The following is a 19270-nucleotide window of genomic DNA, read 5'->3' as shown; positions in this document are numbered from 1 at the left end:
TCTAATAAATGTCACTATTTTAAAACTTATTAAATGTGTACGTGAGAGTTTTTTTTAAGGCCTATTCAATCTATATGTAGTAATTTTCTTTATTTTGATCCCTCAAACCTATAACTGCCTAATTTGAACAGTTTCCTTTCCAATAGCACAGTAGGCTGACTCTGGATCAGCTCCCCCCCCCCCCCGTTCTTTGGCGCTTCCTGGGTTTAAAGTAAGCGGAAACCGAACCGGGATCAGCAACCATCCAGCAAAGCTTTAGCAGGGCTTTGAACACAGCCCCCTTCTTTGTGTTAAAAAGCGAGCCAACCTGTTGAGTGTGTGAGGGAAGTGTTGAAGGCTGGGTGTGGGCTCTGCTCAGTGAGGAGGACGCTGCTTCAGCCGCACATTCATATCAGTCCTTCTGCTTTCTGCTGCTCACTTTAACCATTTACAAGGTAAGGCTTCAACAAAACTCTGCTTTTTCATGACGTTCTCCATGTTTTGTGTTTCCTCTGACAAAAATATAGTTTTTTTGTTTGTTTGTTTTTATGGGTAAAGGGCGTGTTTAAGTTTTGTCTTTCTTTATAGGGCGGAATGAAAAAAGAAACTATTATTTAAACTTGATAAATAACCTTAAATTTTATAATAAGTGATCGGTCTGTTGTTTACACACTAGCTAAGGTACAGATAAACATCTATCGTCATGTTTCCAGCTCATCTGTATAAGCTGTTTAAACTAAAGAAATGGAGTGGAAAGCAGTTTTTATTCCCCCTGTCCTGCTTCTCTAGCGAGGGACGGACGGCAGCACGCGCGCACTAAACTAGGCGCGTGAGCAGTGGCGGTTCTTCTATGACCAGGGCCGCGGGCGACTCGCTCTTTCTGAGCCTGTGCCTGCTTTTTTTCCTCCTTTCTTTCTTTAACCAACGTTTTCACAAATATTGGGAAAAAAAAAAACAAGCAGTGTTTTAGAGATATTTTAATTTTTCTATTTACCTTTGAACATAAAAGGGATTACTGAAACTCTAAACACTTTAAAAAGTTTGAAAAACCATCTTTTTTATTGACATTTATGGAATCTATGAATCAGATATCAACTTGACAGCTGTAGCATATGGCTATAATTTATTTTAACACTTTCAAAGCAGACATGTAATTTAAGACCCCTTTAGAATCTAAGGACATGTTTTTGTACAAAAAACAAAAAACAAACAAACAAAAAATGAAATAGTCAACACAAATGGTATACCCAGTCAGATTTTGTTGGAGTTTCCTTTATTCACACTAATAACATTTGGTCAAACTCTCTTTGTCAAAACAGATAGGGCAATTTATTGTTCTCCAGATCCCTGAATAGTGTATTCCTAAAAGATATACTATTCAGGGATGATTTAGTTTTTGTAATCAGTGTACATATAAAAAATGAGAGAAAAAAATGGAATGAAATTTGAAACAAACATAAAAACTGATATATTTATATTACTATTTTTATATATATATTTTCAAATATTTTTCAAGGCAGCACTTTAAAAAAGAAGAAGATTAAATTGTCCAGAGAGCTGTTCCAAACGAAATTTCTTTCTGTTTTACAATTGTGTAAGCAAAATGAAAAAGTCTAAAAACTGACCATGGCCAACTTTTCCAGGAAGTGAAAAACTAGGGGAAAAAAACAGCATAAAAATTTGGATTGACATTTCCATTAGATATTTATAACATCCTTATAGACAATAACTAATATTTGCTGATATTTATTTCCATATGCTTTGACCTCACTGATAAAAGGACAACACTGCAGACATTGTTTTTCTACATTATAGTACAGTTTAGATATATTGTGTTGAATGATGTCTAACATCAGCCAAAATAGATGTTAATGCTGATATATTGTGTATTCCTATAACAAAGTATATCTGTGATTGCAATGCTGCACCCATTGAAATCCAATATACTAGCAATTGTTTTGAAATTCATTCAATTTTTATCATAAAGACATGATTTTTATCAATTCAATCAGACACATTTTAGTTCTAACCAGGGTTGAAACAATTTTTCAGGATTAATCGATTATTGAAATGACCATCAACTAATTTAGTAATTGATTAATCATTAAATAGAGTATAAAGATGGTACAAAATGTCTTAAGCTGACAGTGTAACCAATTTAGAGCAGTAATTATATCAAAATTGTAAAAAAAAAAAATGTAAAATTCACATTTTAGATTAAAAAAAATGTTGTTTGTCATTATGCTCTATCCAGAACGCCTCCAGTGGGAAAGTTTTAGTTTCACCTGGTTTAATTTTGCAAAAAAAATCTTCTTTAGGGAACTTTTGGTGTTACGATTATTAATCGAAAAAATGATAGACAGATGAATTGATTTGTAAAATAATCGTTAGTTGGAGTCCTAGTTCTAACCCTAAAGAAAGCCCTCTAAATATGGCAGTGGCTTAGCTTTTAAAACACATGGTGCAGTCTGGTTGTGTGAGAGACAGAAGGTCGGCTGATAAGAGAAATGGCGGCCACTGTTTGCCATTTGCCACAGGGCAGCCTGGGAACAGGACAAGGGACAGGAACCATTTCTGAGGCTGTAGTGATCCTCCACTGGATCACAATAGAATATGTAAACCATTAGATATTGATTGAAAGGCTATCTCTACATATTGCCACATAATTTTAGCACCGATGGAAGCCGAAGGAAAATAAAACTTTCTAGAAGCTGTCATAGGGTAGGTATTTATATTTACTTTGTCAGTGCTTATCTACAAGCCATGATTACAGATACAGACTGTACAGAAAATAAAGAAACAACACAGCATATTGGTATATTTTAGGCAAATATTCCTAAAAAGGTATTGCTTTTGTTGCTTCAATGTAAGAATATGAGTAAATAAACAACAGGAATGGATGTTTATGGGTAGATCTTTTTATATTTATATATAAAATGTCCTTTTAATATTAATGCAAAATAAATACCAGCAGCAAAAGCAGAGTTAAGGATTCTTTTGTGTGAAGTGACAGAGCTATTTATTCTCTCACAGATGAGACAGACTTAGCTCTCCATCTTCACCTCGCCTCACATGATCACAGGTCTCAGAGAAAACAACAGGAGGAACTGAGAGAAACACTTTGGCTTTGGTGGAAAGGAGGAGAGAGGGGGATGAGAGGAGCCCACTCTTTCCTTTACCTCCCCACTTATCACTTTGCAGGCTCACAAACACAAATTTAGACACCTCAATGAGGAGGTATTGATTTTATATCAGCACCATGGCTGTGACCTTCACTGCTTTCACCGTTTGACCTCCAAGCTTTAAAGCACTGCTCTAAAGGTTTCTAAAAATATAGAAACCATCAAATTTCACATATAATGTTTTTAACTATTAATTAACATCATAGTCTAAGCAGGTCATTGAGGCTGTTTTCAACCATAATGGGGTTGAATAAAACTGAAATGAATCCATTTCTACAATATGGCTGCAGAGCTAAGCACATGAAGTCTGTTGTAAGCACTTGTGGTTTCCATGTGTGACTCATGGTTGGACTATGCTGCACTCCCTCGTGCTTTCTGAATGTCCCTCCTCCTTCCCTCAGTTTCCCAACCTCACTCTCCCTCATCTTCCTGTCTCTCTCCTTCCCTGAAGCCTAAATTCCTCCCCTTGTACACTCCCTCGCTGGTCCCTCCTATTTCCCAATGTTCTTGTTGTGACCTTTCCTTTTTTATATCACTTTATCCGCCTAACTCATCACCCCATGGAGCCTGGCCACTTTCTTCCTATCTCTGTTGTATTTCTATAATAATGATAATAGAGTCAGCCTCATTTGTTGGAACTCATCTTTGGTTGGTACCATTAGCTTGGATCCAGCAAGTTTTAACAAGTTATTTGACAAATTTTCAATATATAATTAAGTCCCTAAATGCTGAGTCAAAGGACATTTTCCTTCTACTCTGATTAATAACTTGATCATTAAATAAATCAATACATCAAGTGTTTAGTCAAACCGTAACACAGACATTCCTGAATGTATGCATGTGTTCCATGAGGGGTGTGTTAAACTCTGGAACTCACTGATGCTAATTTAGGCATGAAAATGCTGCTGGAAATAGACAGCTGCCTTTGTAGTTCAGGAACACAAACACCACATGTCAAATGTGGGCTTTCGGGTTGGAAAGATACTCGCAAACTGGACATACATGCTGTGCACAGACCAGATGTATAAGTAAACAAACTGCATGCTAAGGCAGTGACAACAATCCTAAAACTGCCTTATAATGCGTTCCTCCACTTAGACCACTGCTAATCAGTTCAGTTTTTTGTAATTAGGTTATTTTGGTGACGTCTCTTATTAATTTGCTTGTTGTATAATATTTTCTGTTGTTTTCTTCCAGTTCTAGTACAGACCAGCTGACTTCTGTGAAATATGAAAGAGAGACTTTTTGTAGACTATAATTATGGCAGATAGACTCTAGACTTAGACTTAGACAAACTTTATTGTCATTTTGTATCAAATGAAATTTCATTTTGTGCAGCTTTCATCACATTTCGATTTCTTAAAGTGCAGCCGTGATCAAATGTAGACTTTGTGGAGAAAGAACAAAACAAAAAACACAATGATAGGGTCAGTTTGATGCAGAGTCTGTGACATGATTTAGAGTTTCTTCAACATAACTTAAAATGATACTGCAACCCAGAATTGCAGCACTCTTTTCCTTGTTCTTGTAGCTTGCACTCTTACTTGACAAGTGTTGTTGTTGTTTGTTTTTTTTTTTTTTTTTACTTTTTTCACTTTACTTTAAGTTTCCTTTGGAGTCTGGGTTGAGCTGGATGCCTGTCACTTCTGAGTATCCACAAAATCGATTTTGAATTAAGCGCTTTGATTGTTTGCTAGCTTGGACACATTGAACATGGCCTCAGAAACAGCGCAGGAACCGCCGACCCAAAGTACATTCAGGGAAACAGGCTACAGGCCTATTGATGCATCGTCGCTAAACTACAAACGTGTCAGTCTGCTCATCAAACGATATTTAGGTAATAAAGGTCAAATAACAACGCTATTTTAAATATATTTTTCAGTGAAAAAAAAGTATATAATTTTACGTCGTCATTAATCTCAATGTTTGCAATATACCACAGTCTCTTATGGCTTCAAACGAAGAAGAAGAAGAAAACCATATCTTTGGTTTTAAGTTTCTAATGGTCTAAATAAAGATCGGCAATAGAAGTAAAGCAGACGATTCTACCCCCAATGCTGACAGAACAGCTGTAGCAGCAGCAGCTGCTCTGGCCAGGCTGTTTTATTGCTATCCACTGGTGTGGGCATGATTCAAATGATCAGCTCTTTAGCTTACAGCTAGAGCCAGAAACACGTGCTTCTGCTTGTGTCCTTTATGCTGCTCTGTTGACATAGTTTTTACACCTGAGGCCCTTCCTTACACAACTGGGATTCAAACCTGACTCCTCACATTCGGTCTAAACCTTAAACCCCTTCACCAATTCTATATCAATAATTAAAACAACTGGTGGTAAATTCGATTCATAGTTACTTTATTCTGCCTCTAAAGAGAAATAGTAGAAATATCTAATGTGTTTTTATTTCCACTTCTATGACACTGAGGACGATTTTTATGAACAGACATTATTATTCTGAAACCCAGACCCACATGAACTCATTGGTGGCTCAATTCGTTGTTCAACCATTTGTTATTGATACAATTCATAATCTAGATTTCTTTTTTTTTAAACCTGTTTAAAACTACATTACCCACAATTAGTAGCGGATCTAGGGGGTGGCTACAGCCCCTGATGTTTTCCCAAGAGCCCTGGATCTAAGCTTCTAGCTGATCTGAGTAAAATGTGCAGTATTGGAATTCACTAGAGAGTGGCAGAAGCAGAAGTGTTTCCCTCTCGCTGCTGCCACTTTAGCCCAGCTCAGTCCAGGTGGCTAAAATATTTGATTTTCCTCTCATAACTCTGGTAAATAATGATAATATTTCACCGAATCCACAGGATCTGTTGTTGATGAAGAGAGGAATAAACACAGTTAAAAAACTTGCAGGTAAATTAATTTCTTCCAAATCAAAAGATTATTTCAGGCTGCTGAAATATCCATTCTATCCTCCTCCTCCTCCCATATTTTTTAGGAAATATGTGTGATAGCATGTCGTATGCCTGAAATTTCCTTAATCCAGTAATCTGTCATATTTTACATCAGAATGGGATTTACCAGAAAATCTACACTCTCACCTTCCCCCTTAGGGCTCTGCCCCTGACCTCCTAGAATCCTAGATCCGCCCCTGCTCACAATGCATACATCTTAAAAACATGTGGAGTAGTCAATTTAAACTACTTTATCCAATGCAGATTTTTTTGCAATGATTTTTGTGGAATAAACAAAAAAAGAACTATACAAAGCTGCTTTAAGAGCGACTTTAAGAGCATTTCAGTGTTTGGCTATGTTTTTTATGCTTTGATTCCATGATATGAACTGTACTGCTAGCAAACCTTCAGTCATCTCTATTTCATGGCTATAAGTTTGCCGTATCTTCGATGTCACCACCTCTAAATCTATAGAGGCACAGAAAGTGAGGAAGTGGAATCTGTTTCAACCAGCTCAGTTCAGTTTAATGATTTCAATAAAAAAAAAAATTAATTATCAGCCTAATCGGCTTTTACTTGTGGGTGAATACTTAAAATCTAAAAGAAATCCTCTCTTTCTCAAGTCTTTAAACAAAATATATGTTGACACTATCAAAAAGAACATTGTCTTTATTAAAGATGGCGTTAGAACATGTGAAAAAGACTAGAAATCACGTGTTTCCTGTATCAGTTATGTTGTTTTATACATGTTGTGTTTCGAGGGACGTGTTCAGACATGTCTGAGTTTCATACAAGCAGCAAGAAGACAAGACTTGCAGGACTTAGAGACTACAGGAAGGCAAAGCTTAATAGGCCTCTATTTTCTTTATAGCTCTGAGACTCAAAGTAATGCTAGCTGAGCTAATCGTGCTGATAAAGCATTATCATTTAGCCTTTAAAATATCTAAACCTTCTTTTTAAAGAAGCAGTCCTCATGCTTTGATTTCTTCTCTTCTCCCAACTTTTACAATTGATTTTCTCATGGTAGAAAAAACGTAGGAAATACTGTATGTTATCAGTGGTTTTCATATCCTCTTATCTCTTGGTTGTTAAGGAGCTTAAAAGGTATACAAAAACAAAAAACAAAACACATCTTTGGCTAGTTTGTGTTCAGTGCAGAGTGACTCATAAAGTTTTGAATAAACCAGAGGAAAGTAACTAAAAACCAAGCATAACACCACCTGGACACATCAAAAATTTCCAGAATCTTGACTCCTTGAAAGCAAATTAGAAGATGGCTGATGGTTTTTGCACAGTAATGTGCCTGTTTTACTGTAATTAAAGAGCTGGTCATAGGTATGTGATTTGGTTCTCCCAGGACCTTTTAATCTTTCTTTCAGAATGTACTCCTTCCTTCTCCTTGTTCGTACTTAGAAGATTATGTCTGATTAATTTGGCTAGTTTAAAGCAGTGCTGAAGGTCAACACAGACCCCTCATGACCAGCAGCACCAGTTAAGATAATCTGGTTAAAATATTTTGATATGATTAACTTCGGAAAATACCAGCTGTCTGTCGTCCTCACTGTAGATTTCTGTTTAAGTATTAATGTATAATCTCCATGGGCCAGACAAGCTTTTTTATTTTCAGTTTACATATCTCAGTTTTGCTTTTAGAGCTGGGGCCATATGGGGGAGTTAGTACTGGATGGTAGAAAAGAGCTGCTTGACAAGAGAGGAGAAGAAGAGATGGTTGCAATAACTGATTATGGGCTCCTGAGAAGAAACCCTAGAAGCCTTGCCTCTAGGCTTGTAATATAATGGATAAATGGGTTTCAAAGGCTGAAGGGAAGGAGAGAAGGGGGAAAAGGATGAACGTGCCAGGGTGTGGGCAAGCGTTGTTCTTTTGTTTTTGTTTAGGAAAAGGGAACGAGTAAAGGAAATGTTTAAACAAACTAGAGTCAAAGAAAAGAGACAGAACTTCATCCAAAGTAGAAAAGTAATGTGTTTTGGTGGTTTTAAACAGATAGTTCTTTCAGGGGAAAAAAAAGAATTGATAGAAAATGTGAATAGAAAAAAGAAAAAAATTCCCACTATGAGAGCTGAAAACAAAGCCCAGTCAGATTGGCAGAGTAGAATGACAAAGCCCGAACAGAGCCGTCTTTATTGCTGCAGCAGCGCTGCTGGAGTTGTTGCTCCACAGGGGGAATTTGGGCCTTGGGGTAAAACAAGCCTCCCTTTAGATATAGGCCATCAGCAGTGATTAGACAATATTTTTAATAAAGTTGTACGGAGCACAAAGCAGAGGCTGAGCTTTTAAAGGCAGGATCAGTTGTTAAACAACAGAGCATAGATGTTCCATGGGGTTTTTATTTCAGAATAAAATTCTAAAATCCTGGAAGGTTATTGCCTTCAGGCCCCCTGAAAGAAAACTTACACTGATGGGAAAACAATATATCTTCTTAAAAAACAACTGTTTTTTTTTTCTCCTTCATCTGCCTGTGATCCGACTCTCACTCTTCTTTAGTCGCTGTGTTTAAGGCTCAATCTTTGGACCTTTAAACCCCCTCGGGAACTACAGAAAAGGTATTCTTGTTGTTGATGGGGCAAGGAACGACAGCAGAGTTGGTCTTGGCTTTGTCTTTTCACAAGAAATTCCCCTGTTCATAGAAAGTCACATCCACTGTGGCTGTGTAGCACCTTAGCTTTAGAGACAAGCCAATGCAATGGCAGAGGGGGTAGTTGTTTTACAAAAGAGCAGCAAGAAGTACCAAGACAGAACTGCAAGAATAAAATGAGGTCAGAGGAAAAATTTTCCACTTCTGGTGGAGCATGTAAAGTAATGTAGGTTGAAAGAAAAGGCCTGTATTTTTAACTTTCACTTGTAAGTTATTGAGTGTAGGCTAATGTAAGCAGAGAGTCATGGTAGACCATAGAGCAGGTATCCCCAAAATCGGTCCTCGAGGTCCGCTGTCCTGCAGGTTTTAGAGGTTTTCTTGCTTTTTAATTTAAAGCTGATTTAAAGTCTTTTGCTAAACTGCAATTATCATAATCAGCTCTGCTAAAGCAGGGAAATCTCTAAAACCTGCAGGACACTGCCATGGAAAAACGACTCATGAAGTTGGACCAGCTAGAAGAGCGAGGTGCGCGAGAACGCTGGGACCCTTTTTCCACCTGGATCCCCGCAACTTTTCGCCTTCATGTCCCTCCGTTCACACACAAACTTGCCCCCACTTCCTCTCCGCCTCGGCCGTATCTAGACCCACAGCTAGTTCGTGATTGTCCCTCTTGTGTTGTGGTGTGGAATAACATAGTGCAGACCACACTTCAATATTGGGCATAATTCAAAAACATCTGCGACAAGCTCACTGCGACACACTGCTGCAGGGAGTATAACCAGCCCTTAACCTCTTAACATCCACCTCATTTTGGGTAATCCTCGCATATTTTGCATACCCTGATGGAAAAGCAAATAACTTAGGAACTCTAAGCCCAAATTACATGTGCAACACATTATTTGAAAGCTAACACCCTCTGGTTTCAGCAGTATTAAATACATTCTTGAGAAAAAGCAGGTTTTATTGTATTATATTTGTTCTCTATCATGTCAACCACAACTGCAGAAAATTTCAGACCTCTAGCTATAACAGCTCCAGAGCTGTGGGGCTTTGTACTTTTGGTGTCAGCTTGGAGTTGCGTGCTATGGCTCCACCTGCTGGTATAAATTTTAGCAGTGGAATTTTATGCATTCTGAGTTATTACCCCCACTTAAGGCGACCTGTTGGGTTTAAAGAGGCTAAATCACCAAGTGGCACCTGCCTCCCATCTCGTGTTTTAGCCATTCGCAGCAGAGACAGAAGCTGGATCACATTCTTGATTTGTTCCACAAGTGCAGTGACGTCTTGCAGTTCATTGGTTCAAACCATGTCTGTATTTGAGGCTGATGCATTGCATGCAGCTTCTGCCAATATGTATTTTCGGGAGTTTGTGAATTCATTTGGTGACAATTCATTTAGTCTGCAAGGTAACTTTATTCTCTCAGAAACACAAGGCTGGCCTTCTGTTTTTTTTTCTTGCCATTTGAGTTTAATTTATGCCGCCTCATTCAGATTGTATAAGAATAAAAAAGTCTTCTAACCTTTCATTCAAACCCTAACAGTCAGGAGTAAAGCAAACTAAACTGCTAAGGTTGTAAACAGAGCACACCTGCTGGTAGAAAGGCTCACCATGTGGACCAGATGTACAGTACCTAGTAGTCATTCAAAATTTCCCCACTTTCCTTCCTTTCCTTGGCTGGTCCCCTACAATTCCTTTTTAAACATCAATATTTGTACTAAAATATTTTTTTCTCTAATGATTTGTGGACATTAAGATGGGTGGATATATGCAAGAGAGGGTGACTCCAGTGGCTGGGAGTTGGAGGGAAGTGGGCTGCCATTCGGCTGGCCTTTGACAGGGAAAGGCCATTTTGAATGGTTGCTACTATAGGGGTGTAAATAGTAATCGTTTTGTATCGATTCATCGATCCAACAGCCGACGATCCGAAGCATCAACACGTCCACAAGAGTATCGATTCATTTATTTTTTTCCTCCTGTCTATTTTTATCCATTTGCTCCTGGATGTAAGTCTGACTGCGATGCTGCGGTGGCCCTAAACCTATTTTACCCTCCTACCTCGCTTCCTTTAGCCACTATCCTGTTTCTGCTTGCAGTATTTTTTTGATTCAAGGCCTTTCAGAATCTATAATACAGAGCCATTATTATTTTTCAGTGAATGAGGTTTTCATAGGCCTAGGTGGAGTACAACTTTGCTACTTCTATTATTTGCTGTTGTTTCTCAAATAAAATCCATAACGATATTACAGCTTTCATTGATTTTTTTTTCAAATTTGAAACATTGTCTAGCCTGTAAGGTAAAAAGAAAACCAATTAATGGAATCGTATCGTGGTGTATTCTTGAGTATCGAAAATAATCGAATCATTGGGTCAGGAAATTGATACTGAATCGAATCGCCATGATGGCTGTGATTTACACCCCCAGTTGCTGATGTAATACGCCTCTTTTTAGGTTTCCTGATTTAACACCCTTTATAAATTAACATATATTTTAAACAAAGGTTTGAAACTGTTTTTTCTTAGTTGGAAAACTCCATCTCAATATATTTTGTCCTTTTAATTTGTACAACAAATCAGTTTTTTTCCTTCGCTTTTCTTATGGCAGTTTGTGTGAGAGCCAAAAACCGCTCCATGACACATACCAACACAGACCTCTACTTTCCCAGCAAGTTACTGGACTCTTTTCTTTTATTGCATGAATACAATGCCTCAGGCTCTCCTATGCTCCACCTTGTACAAACATTTGCTGTTGATCCTGTAAGTGGAGTTAGGAGGAGACATTTCTCTCCCCTGCTTCACCTAACAGGCCCACTTTCCCTGCTGTGTGCTCTTCATCAGTCTTCTACATCTTATCCCTCTTGCTATTTCTTTACTGGTCCCTGGCCAAGTTCCCATCGTCTGCATTCCCCTTGCGTCGCGCGGGGTTGCTGTGGGGAGGCACCAGGAGAGGAGTGCTCATCCTGTTGTTCTGCTGTTGTCCTCCTGCTTCCACCCTGTGATCAGCAGCCAACCAGGAGGACATACAGCTTTAATAATAGCAATATTCTGATCTCATTAAGCAAAGTCCTGTCTGATATTACATTTACACACAGCAGAAAATGCATCAATTAAACCTAATGAAAGTAGAGAAAGACAGTAGCTGTCTTGTGGATTGTTCAGATAGTTTGTTGGATCCAGAATGCAGATTTTTCAGCTTCTACCGTCTGAAGTGTTGATTTTTCACAGACCTCTTTCACAAGTAGTGGTGCATGAATCTCTTCTCACTAGAGTTTGCTCTTCCTCTGATGCACCCAAATCGGAAAACTACTGTAAGTGGAAAATCACTGTTGCCTAAGGAGTGGCACCTTGGTGTTCATATGGTGCCTCTGCTGGTGCTGCCTTAATATAGCAACCATGGCAGCAACAAACAACATGGGAGCTGATCCGCTTGGATACCACGTGGAATCTAAAGCACCAGGAAGTGTGTTAATCATGGAAGATTTAAAGAGCTCTGCAAAAAATAGTCATACCCCCTGAGCTTTTCAGCTTTTTGCGAATTTACAAATTTATACAGTCTTTAAAGATTGAAATCTGTAAAGTTTGCTGTACATTTGTGTTTAACCTTCCTCATCCTGATAACCCTGAATAGGATAAAGGAGTTAATTGTCTTTAGAAGTATCAGCTCTTGCATCTCCCAAAAGATATTAACATCCCATTATGCCATTTAAAAAAAAACATATTTATGTCTTTTCTTCAGATTTCTAATGGGTGCTTACACGCTCAGGCTTCAGGTTTCAAAGCAATTAGTAAAAAGAATCATGCTAGTCCTCCATGGGAAAATTATTTTGGTTGGAAAAACTAATACATGTTTTCCAGCTGCGGTATTCCTACAGGTGGAACATGATGTTGGCAGCATCATACTGTGGGTTTACTTTTCTTCATGGGGAAAAGAAAAGATAACAGGAGTTGATGGAGCTTAATGTAATCAACCCAAGAAGAAAACTTGTCAGAGCTTCTAAAAGACTATATATTTCCAGAGGTTCATCATCTAGTGGAAAATCACCATAAAAATTCAGCCAGAGCCACAATCATAGTTTAAATCAGAGTTTGTTAGTGTTAAAATATGGGGGTATGTGACAACATGTGAGGTAGGATCATGGGAATGCAGACTTTCTACATGTAACTGTAGAGTTTATTTGTTAGTTTAGTGTGTTTATAAATATCAGAGATTAGATCTGAGACTTCGTTGACTGGCTAAGAGTAATTTTACAGGATATGACCATTTCTACACTCATATACTTCAGAAAATAGGCTTAGAATATTACCATGGAACTAGAAAAGCTGACCGCTGTATTTCTGACAGCTTCACTGAAGCAAGAGCAAAGAAGATTAAACTTCTGAAGCTTACCAAAAGATACTTAGGGTTTTGAAAGACTCCTTCATTCCTTCTTGATCAGGAAAATCTCCTGACATTTCAGCCCATGTGGAAACACTGCATTTCTTTATTTGTGAGAGTTTGTTTACTGCCGAGGAAAAAACACAGAAAATTAAAGACGAGGTTGCCTCGATTTTGTGTTTAAATCTGTGGTGGCATAATTAGGCGTTTCCAACAGCAGAAGCATCAACTGATGTTAAAAATATAAATATTTGTGTTTAAAGACCCTGCAATCATGAAACTAAAAGGTTTGTTTAAAGTTTTGACTTTAGAGGATCATAAACTTTACATTGATGCTTTGTTTAAGCTGTCAAACAAAAAAAATGTATTTTAGTTACTCAGACTTATTTATTTGCTTATGGTATTTGGCAGAGTTCAGACCTTTATGTTGCCAAAGTTGAGCAATGATGTGTCTTATTTACTGGTCACCATTAATAATCCGCCCTTTGTTTTTTTTCAGACCTAAACATTTCCAGGCCTGAAGATGTCGAGGATCTGCTCTTTGGTTTTGGTGACATGTAAGTAAAAGACTGAATCATTTGATTTGAGCAGTTTTTCACAAAAAAAGTTTCTACTTAAGATATTTTTTATTACATGAATAATAATAAGTCAAGTAATAAAGACCTTTCACACTCATCAATCCAGGTTAAAGATGCGATTAAATAAAAGTTCTGTTCTGGTTGGATAATATCACTCTAACAAGATTTATTTTTTTATTTTCTCCAACTTAACAGGATGTTTATAGGACCTTCTCTTGCTTGTACTGTAAATCTTCCAGTTCTTATAAACCTTTTAATCTCCCTCTCACTTTAAATTAGACAATAAACAAAGTAAGTTAAGGCTCCTAGCTGTTACCTTGAAGCCAGTTCATGAAAATGAAGATCATTAGCTGCCTTCACTTAGTGGCTCGATCTCTTGTCTTTAACATTTTAAAGGTTGGGTATATTTAGAACCAAGAAAGCAGGATGTCCTGAATTTATTTTAAAAACACTCCAAGCCTTTAAATAACTTGATAAAGTATGTTTTAAGAAACATTTTCTCTGTTTTAGTTGATTAAAATTGTCATAGTACTGTTAAAAGATTAGAATATGTTGTCTATGTTGACCTTTCTTCACTGAAGAGGTCAAATAAAGGTTGGGTTTTTCTAAATAGGTCAGTGTTATTTTTTCTTCTGCACTTTCCGATATCTTTAGGTACCCCTAAATCAGTATTGTGCTGTTGTAGATGTAAAAAAAAATCAACTGAATTGATTAGAGGACATCTGAGCAATCAGTTTGATGAGTTATGTTTTATTTCATTTAATTATTCTACTCTAGCAAAGTAAAAAATCAGTTTTTTTGTTTTTCATTTGTGTTTTTTGAGTAGAATAGATAAAAATCTATTCTACTCGATTAATTCATTAATTCAGGAAATGAGGAATTGAAATATATATTATTTACAAATCACAAAAGTTTGTCCTGTAGTAAAGTTTGCTGTTGTTCTTATCCTGCTGCTATGTTCATAACCTTGTGAGAACCTGGCCTATATCAGACATATTTCCACTGATATGTGGCTCAGCCGCAGCACACACTGCAGATGTTTCTCCTGCTGTTTGTGTAACAGTGTTAGAGGCTTGAGGTTGTGGTTCACCATGGTGATGTGTCTCTCTCTGTCTCCTCTTGCAGTTATGTCCCTGGTGCTTGTAAAGGCGGAGGCTGGTAATTATAGCACTGTGTTTTTTTATTCCTTTATTTCTATTTTATGCCTTTCCATCATATTGGGCTTTTAGAATGTTCTCAAGGGTCAAAGGTCTCCCCATGTTTGCTCGTCAAACTGTTTACACTAGGCTACATGTTTCCTCTTTAACTGTTTTTTTTATTCCTCCTCCAACAGAAGTGGATGATCCCTTTACATTTGGTAATCCACTGTTCTCTTTTCATTGTTGCAATAATAGATGATAACTTTCTAAGTTGTTTTAGTGCTTTGATTATAATTTATATGAAAATTAGTATATCAAATCAGTTCCTTTAGCGAGTGTTTATTTGGCCTACTGTCTAATGAAATCGATGTTTGTTTATGCAGACTACCATAGACTGCGGGTCGGAGGCCTCATCCTGGCTGCTGTGCTCTGTCTCATTGGCATCACTATTCTGTTCAGTAAGACGCTCCTCTGTAAACAGTCATAAACAGGCTTTGATATAGCTTAAACATTCAGCCGTCATAAAATGGGCCATGCTTTTTGTCTCTTCAAGGTGGCCACTGCAGATGCAAGTTCAACCAGAAGAGGTGAAGCTTTAGACACATAACTGTAAGATTAGAGTGGACATTTTTCTGGCTAAAACACTGATTGTATTTCTGTTTTCTCCTCTTTTCAGACCGAGGACAGGAAGCAATGCTCAGCAGATGCTCAACGACAAAGGTACTCATTAATACTCATCTGCAAATAGCTGCTTGTTTGCTAAGAGCTCATATTGATGATGTGAAGATATATAACCTACAAATAGTCCTCAGCTCTTATTATATTTAAATCTATATGTGTTGAGATGTATTCTAGTAGAAAAGAGATGTTTTTAGGTACTAAATATATGGTCCTAAACATTTATTAACTTATGAGAACTACTGTATTACACATCTGGTTTTACATCACCTCATGTTCTCTTGTTTATAATTTAAAGTGAGTAGCAGTATACCTATATCGTAGGAAGAAATCAGGCTGATCATGTAAAGTTCTCTGATATATAGATTGACAAGAAAAGTATGTACAAAGGGAGAGAAAAAGTATTTGAGTCTTCTGATTTTTTCTTTATTTTCTAACCTTCTAAGCTCAGTTAAAGCAGCATTAATCAGTCATTCATTATTTTAGATAGAAAGAAGTAAAAAAAAAATATTGAAGTGAACTAAAGGTATCTTTTTTGAAGGCATCACACATCATCTCTCTGCAATGTTCTCCAGTTTATTTGTTTTTTTTGCTTATCCCCTCCCTGCTTGGATGATGCCATTGCTAGAGCAACATAGTATAGGTTTCAGATTAAAATCTTCACAGTATTAGAAATTAATTAGTTATTTTTCAATCAAACCTGTTGTCTTAAATGCAAAACTGTTTTCCTGAATCTTTCACTAAGAAAGATTATTCTTTATTCTAACTACATGCATTATTGCTTTCATTAAATAATTGCAAATAAATTATATGTTTAAAAAAATATCCCCTTGAGATTGTATTATTGAAAAAAACTATTTGTGGACAGTGAATATGAATTGAGCAAAACTTTAAAAAGAAAAAATATTACAAATTTCAAGTCAGTCAAATATTTTTTTTTTTTTCAAAGTAAACATCCTTTCTGGCATTTGTAAAATAAGGAAGACTATTTATAGATGACTGGTGAATAAATTAAACACGATTCCTGTAGATTATTCTGTATTTCATTTCCAGGTTAGTCTTGCTGATCATATTGAAGTCTAATTTACTTCATCTATCTGTTTTACAGTAAATAGCCTCATAAAGAGTCACATAAAGACTCAAATATTTGTACATCTATGCCAACATCAAATAGTCAGCGCTCATAGAGCTGGCCTGAGATGCCTTGCTGTTCAACAGGTGGTGGGACGCTGGGTGTTCATCAGGTGGAGGAGGGGTGCAGGGAGGAGACTGGGACTGTTGAAGGCAGCAGCTATAAAAAGACTCATTAGTTAACCGCTTGGAGAGCAACCTGACTGAGCTTAACTGTTTTAGACCTAAAACTGCAGTAGAGCTTTTTTTTTTTGACAAGAGCCACAAACTTCTCCCAAATAATAATAAAAAAAAAATATATATATATATATATATATATATATATATATATATATATATATATATATATATATATATATATATATATATATATATATATATATAAATATCTTGATTTCTGTTCTTTTTGTTTGTATAAAAAGCCAACATTAGTCAAATAAAGATACAAATATTTAAATAAAATGTATCTGCATACAGTAATTCTATTTAGCGGCAAACCCTAGTATGATCAGGTTGTGTTTTTGTGACGTGTTCTCATTTAGCATATAGAATAGAATTCAACTTAATTGTCATTATGGTGTCACAAGTATGAAGCAACAAAATGTAGTTTGCATTGATCCAGAAGTGCTATACAGGAGATAAATATTGATTTACATACGTGCAGAGACTATGCATGGACTTTAAATGGTATATATAATCAGGTAGTCATTGTAAGAGGCTATAAAGTTAATAAATATGGGGGAAAAACACAGATTATACAGGGAAGTTAGTGGATTATTTATATATTAGTGGGGTTATAATATAGGATAAATAATGACAGATAATAGCAGATAAAATATTTACAGATTATATGCAGCTATAGTTGAGAAGTACATGTAAGTGGTGTTGGATCCATAGGTTGTTTGTGAGGCAAACATTTATATAAACATGCAGTAAAAAAACAAATAATTATTTCGGAAAACAACATATATTTTTTTTCTCATTCATAAAAACTGCATTTCTCTATGATTAAAGGAATCGTTTGTTTTTTGGTTTTTAAGACAGATTGTTAGATATAGTGCCATTACCTTTTAAGGTAAGATTGGTATAAAGCAATACGTTTGTGGACAGAATCTTTAAAGCATTAGAAAAAGTACAGCTGCTGCACAAACTCCTACTAAACATTGATATATACCATCCATAATGTATACCGGTGTTGAACACAGTCTCTAAACTGCCATTGAGGTTGGAAATCTTTGCAGTGATTGCAGCTTTGCTGTACACAAAATACATTAGAGACCTGTATGGAAAACAAAAAACTGTGTCAGTAACTCTACAGGGTTCTGCAGACATACACTGGAACCATAGTTTCCACTTTCATTAGAACACATCTGCCTGCTCTGTGATATTACCCGATTCCTTTTTCATGCCTTAAATCGTGTTTTGGAGTCAGTTTTAATTGATTTTGGACTGAAGAATAAATATGAAATAGTGACGTATGTAAAAATTATTCTGGAATGTTTGATGTCTCTGGTCTCTAACTCCTCCCTTCAATGTTTTTTTTTTTGCAGGGCGCGCCTGTGAATGCTAGATAACATTAACACGACGGGTTCCAGAACATCCAGCCAACAGAAAACCATAGAGGATCAGCAGTGGGATTTATTTAAGACCAAACTCAGTCTTTGCTGTTATTTAGAGAAATCAACAGAAAGTAGTCAGTGTTTACCAGATTGTAGGTGTGAAGCCCCCCTGCCTGACAACTGAGCTACTGATCTGCAGCCTGCCTCTATATCACTCTCAGTTTGTACATAAAACTGCGTCACTTTCATTTCACTCAGATGGACTCCTTGTTTTTGAGGAAGTGATTTTCCTGGAATCATCTCATAGACTCAGAGGTCTGTGAATTCTTCCAAAACGAGAATAAAATGCTTCATAATTCATTGCGTTTTGCCAGACCTGACTGACTGAAATGAAAGTGACTTTGATGATAATTCAAACGCATCACCAAAAAATTATCCTAGAGCTTAACATAAACTGTAGGCTTTGTGTCATCACTTCTGTCATATATGCTGTATGTGTGAGGTAAACAATAATGTAGACATTAGTCACAATCCTAACCTAATCTGTGTTTAATGTCAATTCTATGAAATGAGTGTTCTTTTTCCATGCTTTGCTTCATGGAGGAGTGTAGTGCATTGCACTGTTAAATGAGTCCTGTTTCTATAAAATAACAGTAAAACAAACCTGACTGGATTTTTTTTTTATGCAGTAATTCGGTATGGTGTGAAAATAATGTAGTTAAATGTAGGGAGAGCAGGATCCTGCAGGACACACAGTGGCCACAAGAGGGAGCTAAACCATTAAACTGAGTGGACTTTTTTTTTTTTTATGCAGTAATTCGGTATGGTGTGAAAATAATGTAGTTAAATGTAGGGAGAGCAGGATCCTGCAGGACACACAGTGACCACAAGAGGGAGCTAAACCATCAAAATCCACAATGTTTATAAGGTAGATAAAATATTCATAATAATAAGTTTAAAATGTACAGCATTAATGGAATTATTACATTTACAATAAATATCACAATAGTCAGCTACAATTTTGTTTTTGTACAGAATCAGAACAGTCATTTGTTGCATCACTTTTAATGAAATACAACAAATATAGAGCTAAACGTCTTTCATAAAGTTCAGATAGGGATCTAGTTTTTTTTTTTTTTTTTTGGGGGGGGG

At 36.6% G+C, this 19270-nt stretch overlaps 1 protein-coding gene across 1 annotated transcript; it reads left to right on the top strand.

Moving 5' to 3' along the window:
* The first annotated feature begins 276 nt into the window (after positions 1–276).
* LOC119786429 (phospholemman-like) lies at positions 277–18781 on the top strand. Its single transcript, XM_038289774.1, has 8 exons — positions 277–434; positions 13533–13590; positions 14737–14769; positions 14945–14968; positions 15134–15208; positions 15304–15337; positions 15427–15470; positions 18110–18781. The coding sequence occupies exons 2-8, from the start codon at positions 13557–13559 to the stop codon at positions 18127–18129; spliced, it is 264 nt and encodes an 87-aa protein (XP_038145702.1). The 5' UTR covers positions 277–434; positions 13533–13556; the 3' UTR covers positions 18130–18781.
* Positions 18782–19270: the final 489 nt, after the last annotated feature.

The sequence above is a fragment of the Cyprinodon tularosa genome, unplaced genomic scaffold (assembly GCF_016077235.1).
Source record: "Cyprinodon tularosa strain WSP-4 unplaced genomic scaffold, ASM1607723v1 ctg107, whole genome shotgun sequence".
Classification (NCBI taxonomy): Eukaryota; Metazoa; Chordata; class Actinopteri; order Cyprinodontiformes; family Cyprinodontidae; genus Cyprinodon; species Cyprinodon tularosa.
Note: the sequence above shows the minus strand (reverse complement) of the source record. Positions and strands in the feature narration are given on the sequence as shown.

Coding starts and splice junctions, on each gene's coding strand:
- LOC119786429 (XM_038289774.1), top strand. CDS start 13,557: ATGTCGAGGATCTGCTCTTTGGTTTTGGTGACAT. Junction 14,770..14,944: donor GCTTGTAAAGGCGGAGGCTG/GTAATTATAGCA, acceptor CTCCTCCAACAG/AAGTGGATGATCCCTTTACA. Junction 14,969..15,133: donor GGATGATCCCTTTACATTTG/GTAATCCACTGT, acceptor TTGTTTATGCAG/ACTACCATAGACTGCGGGTC.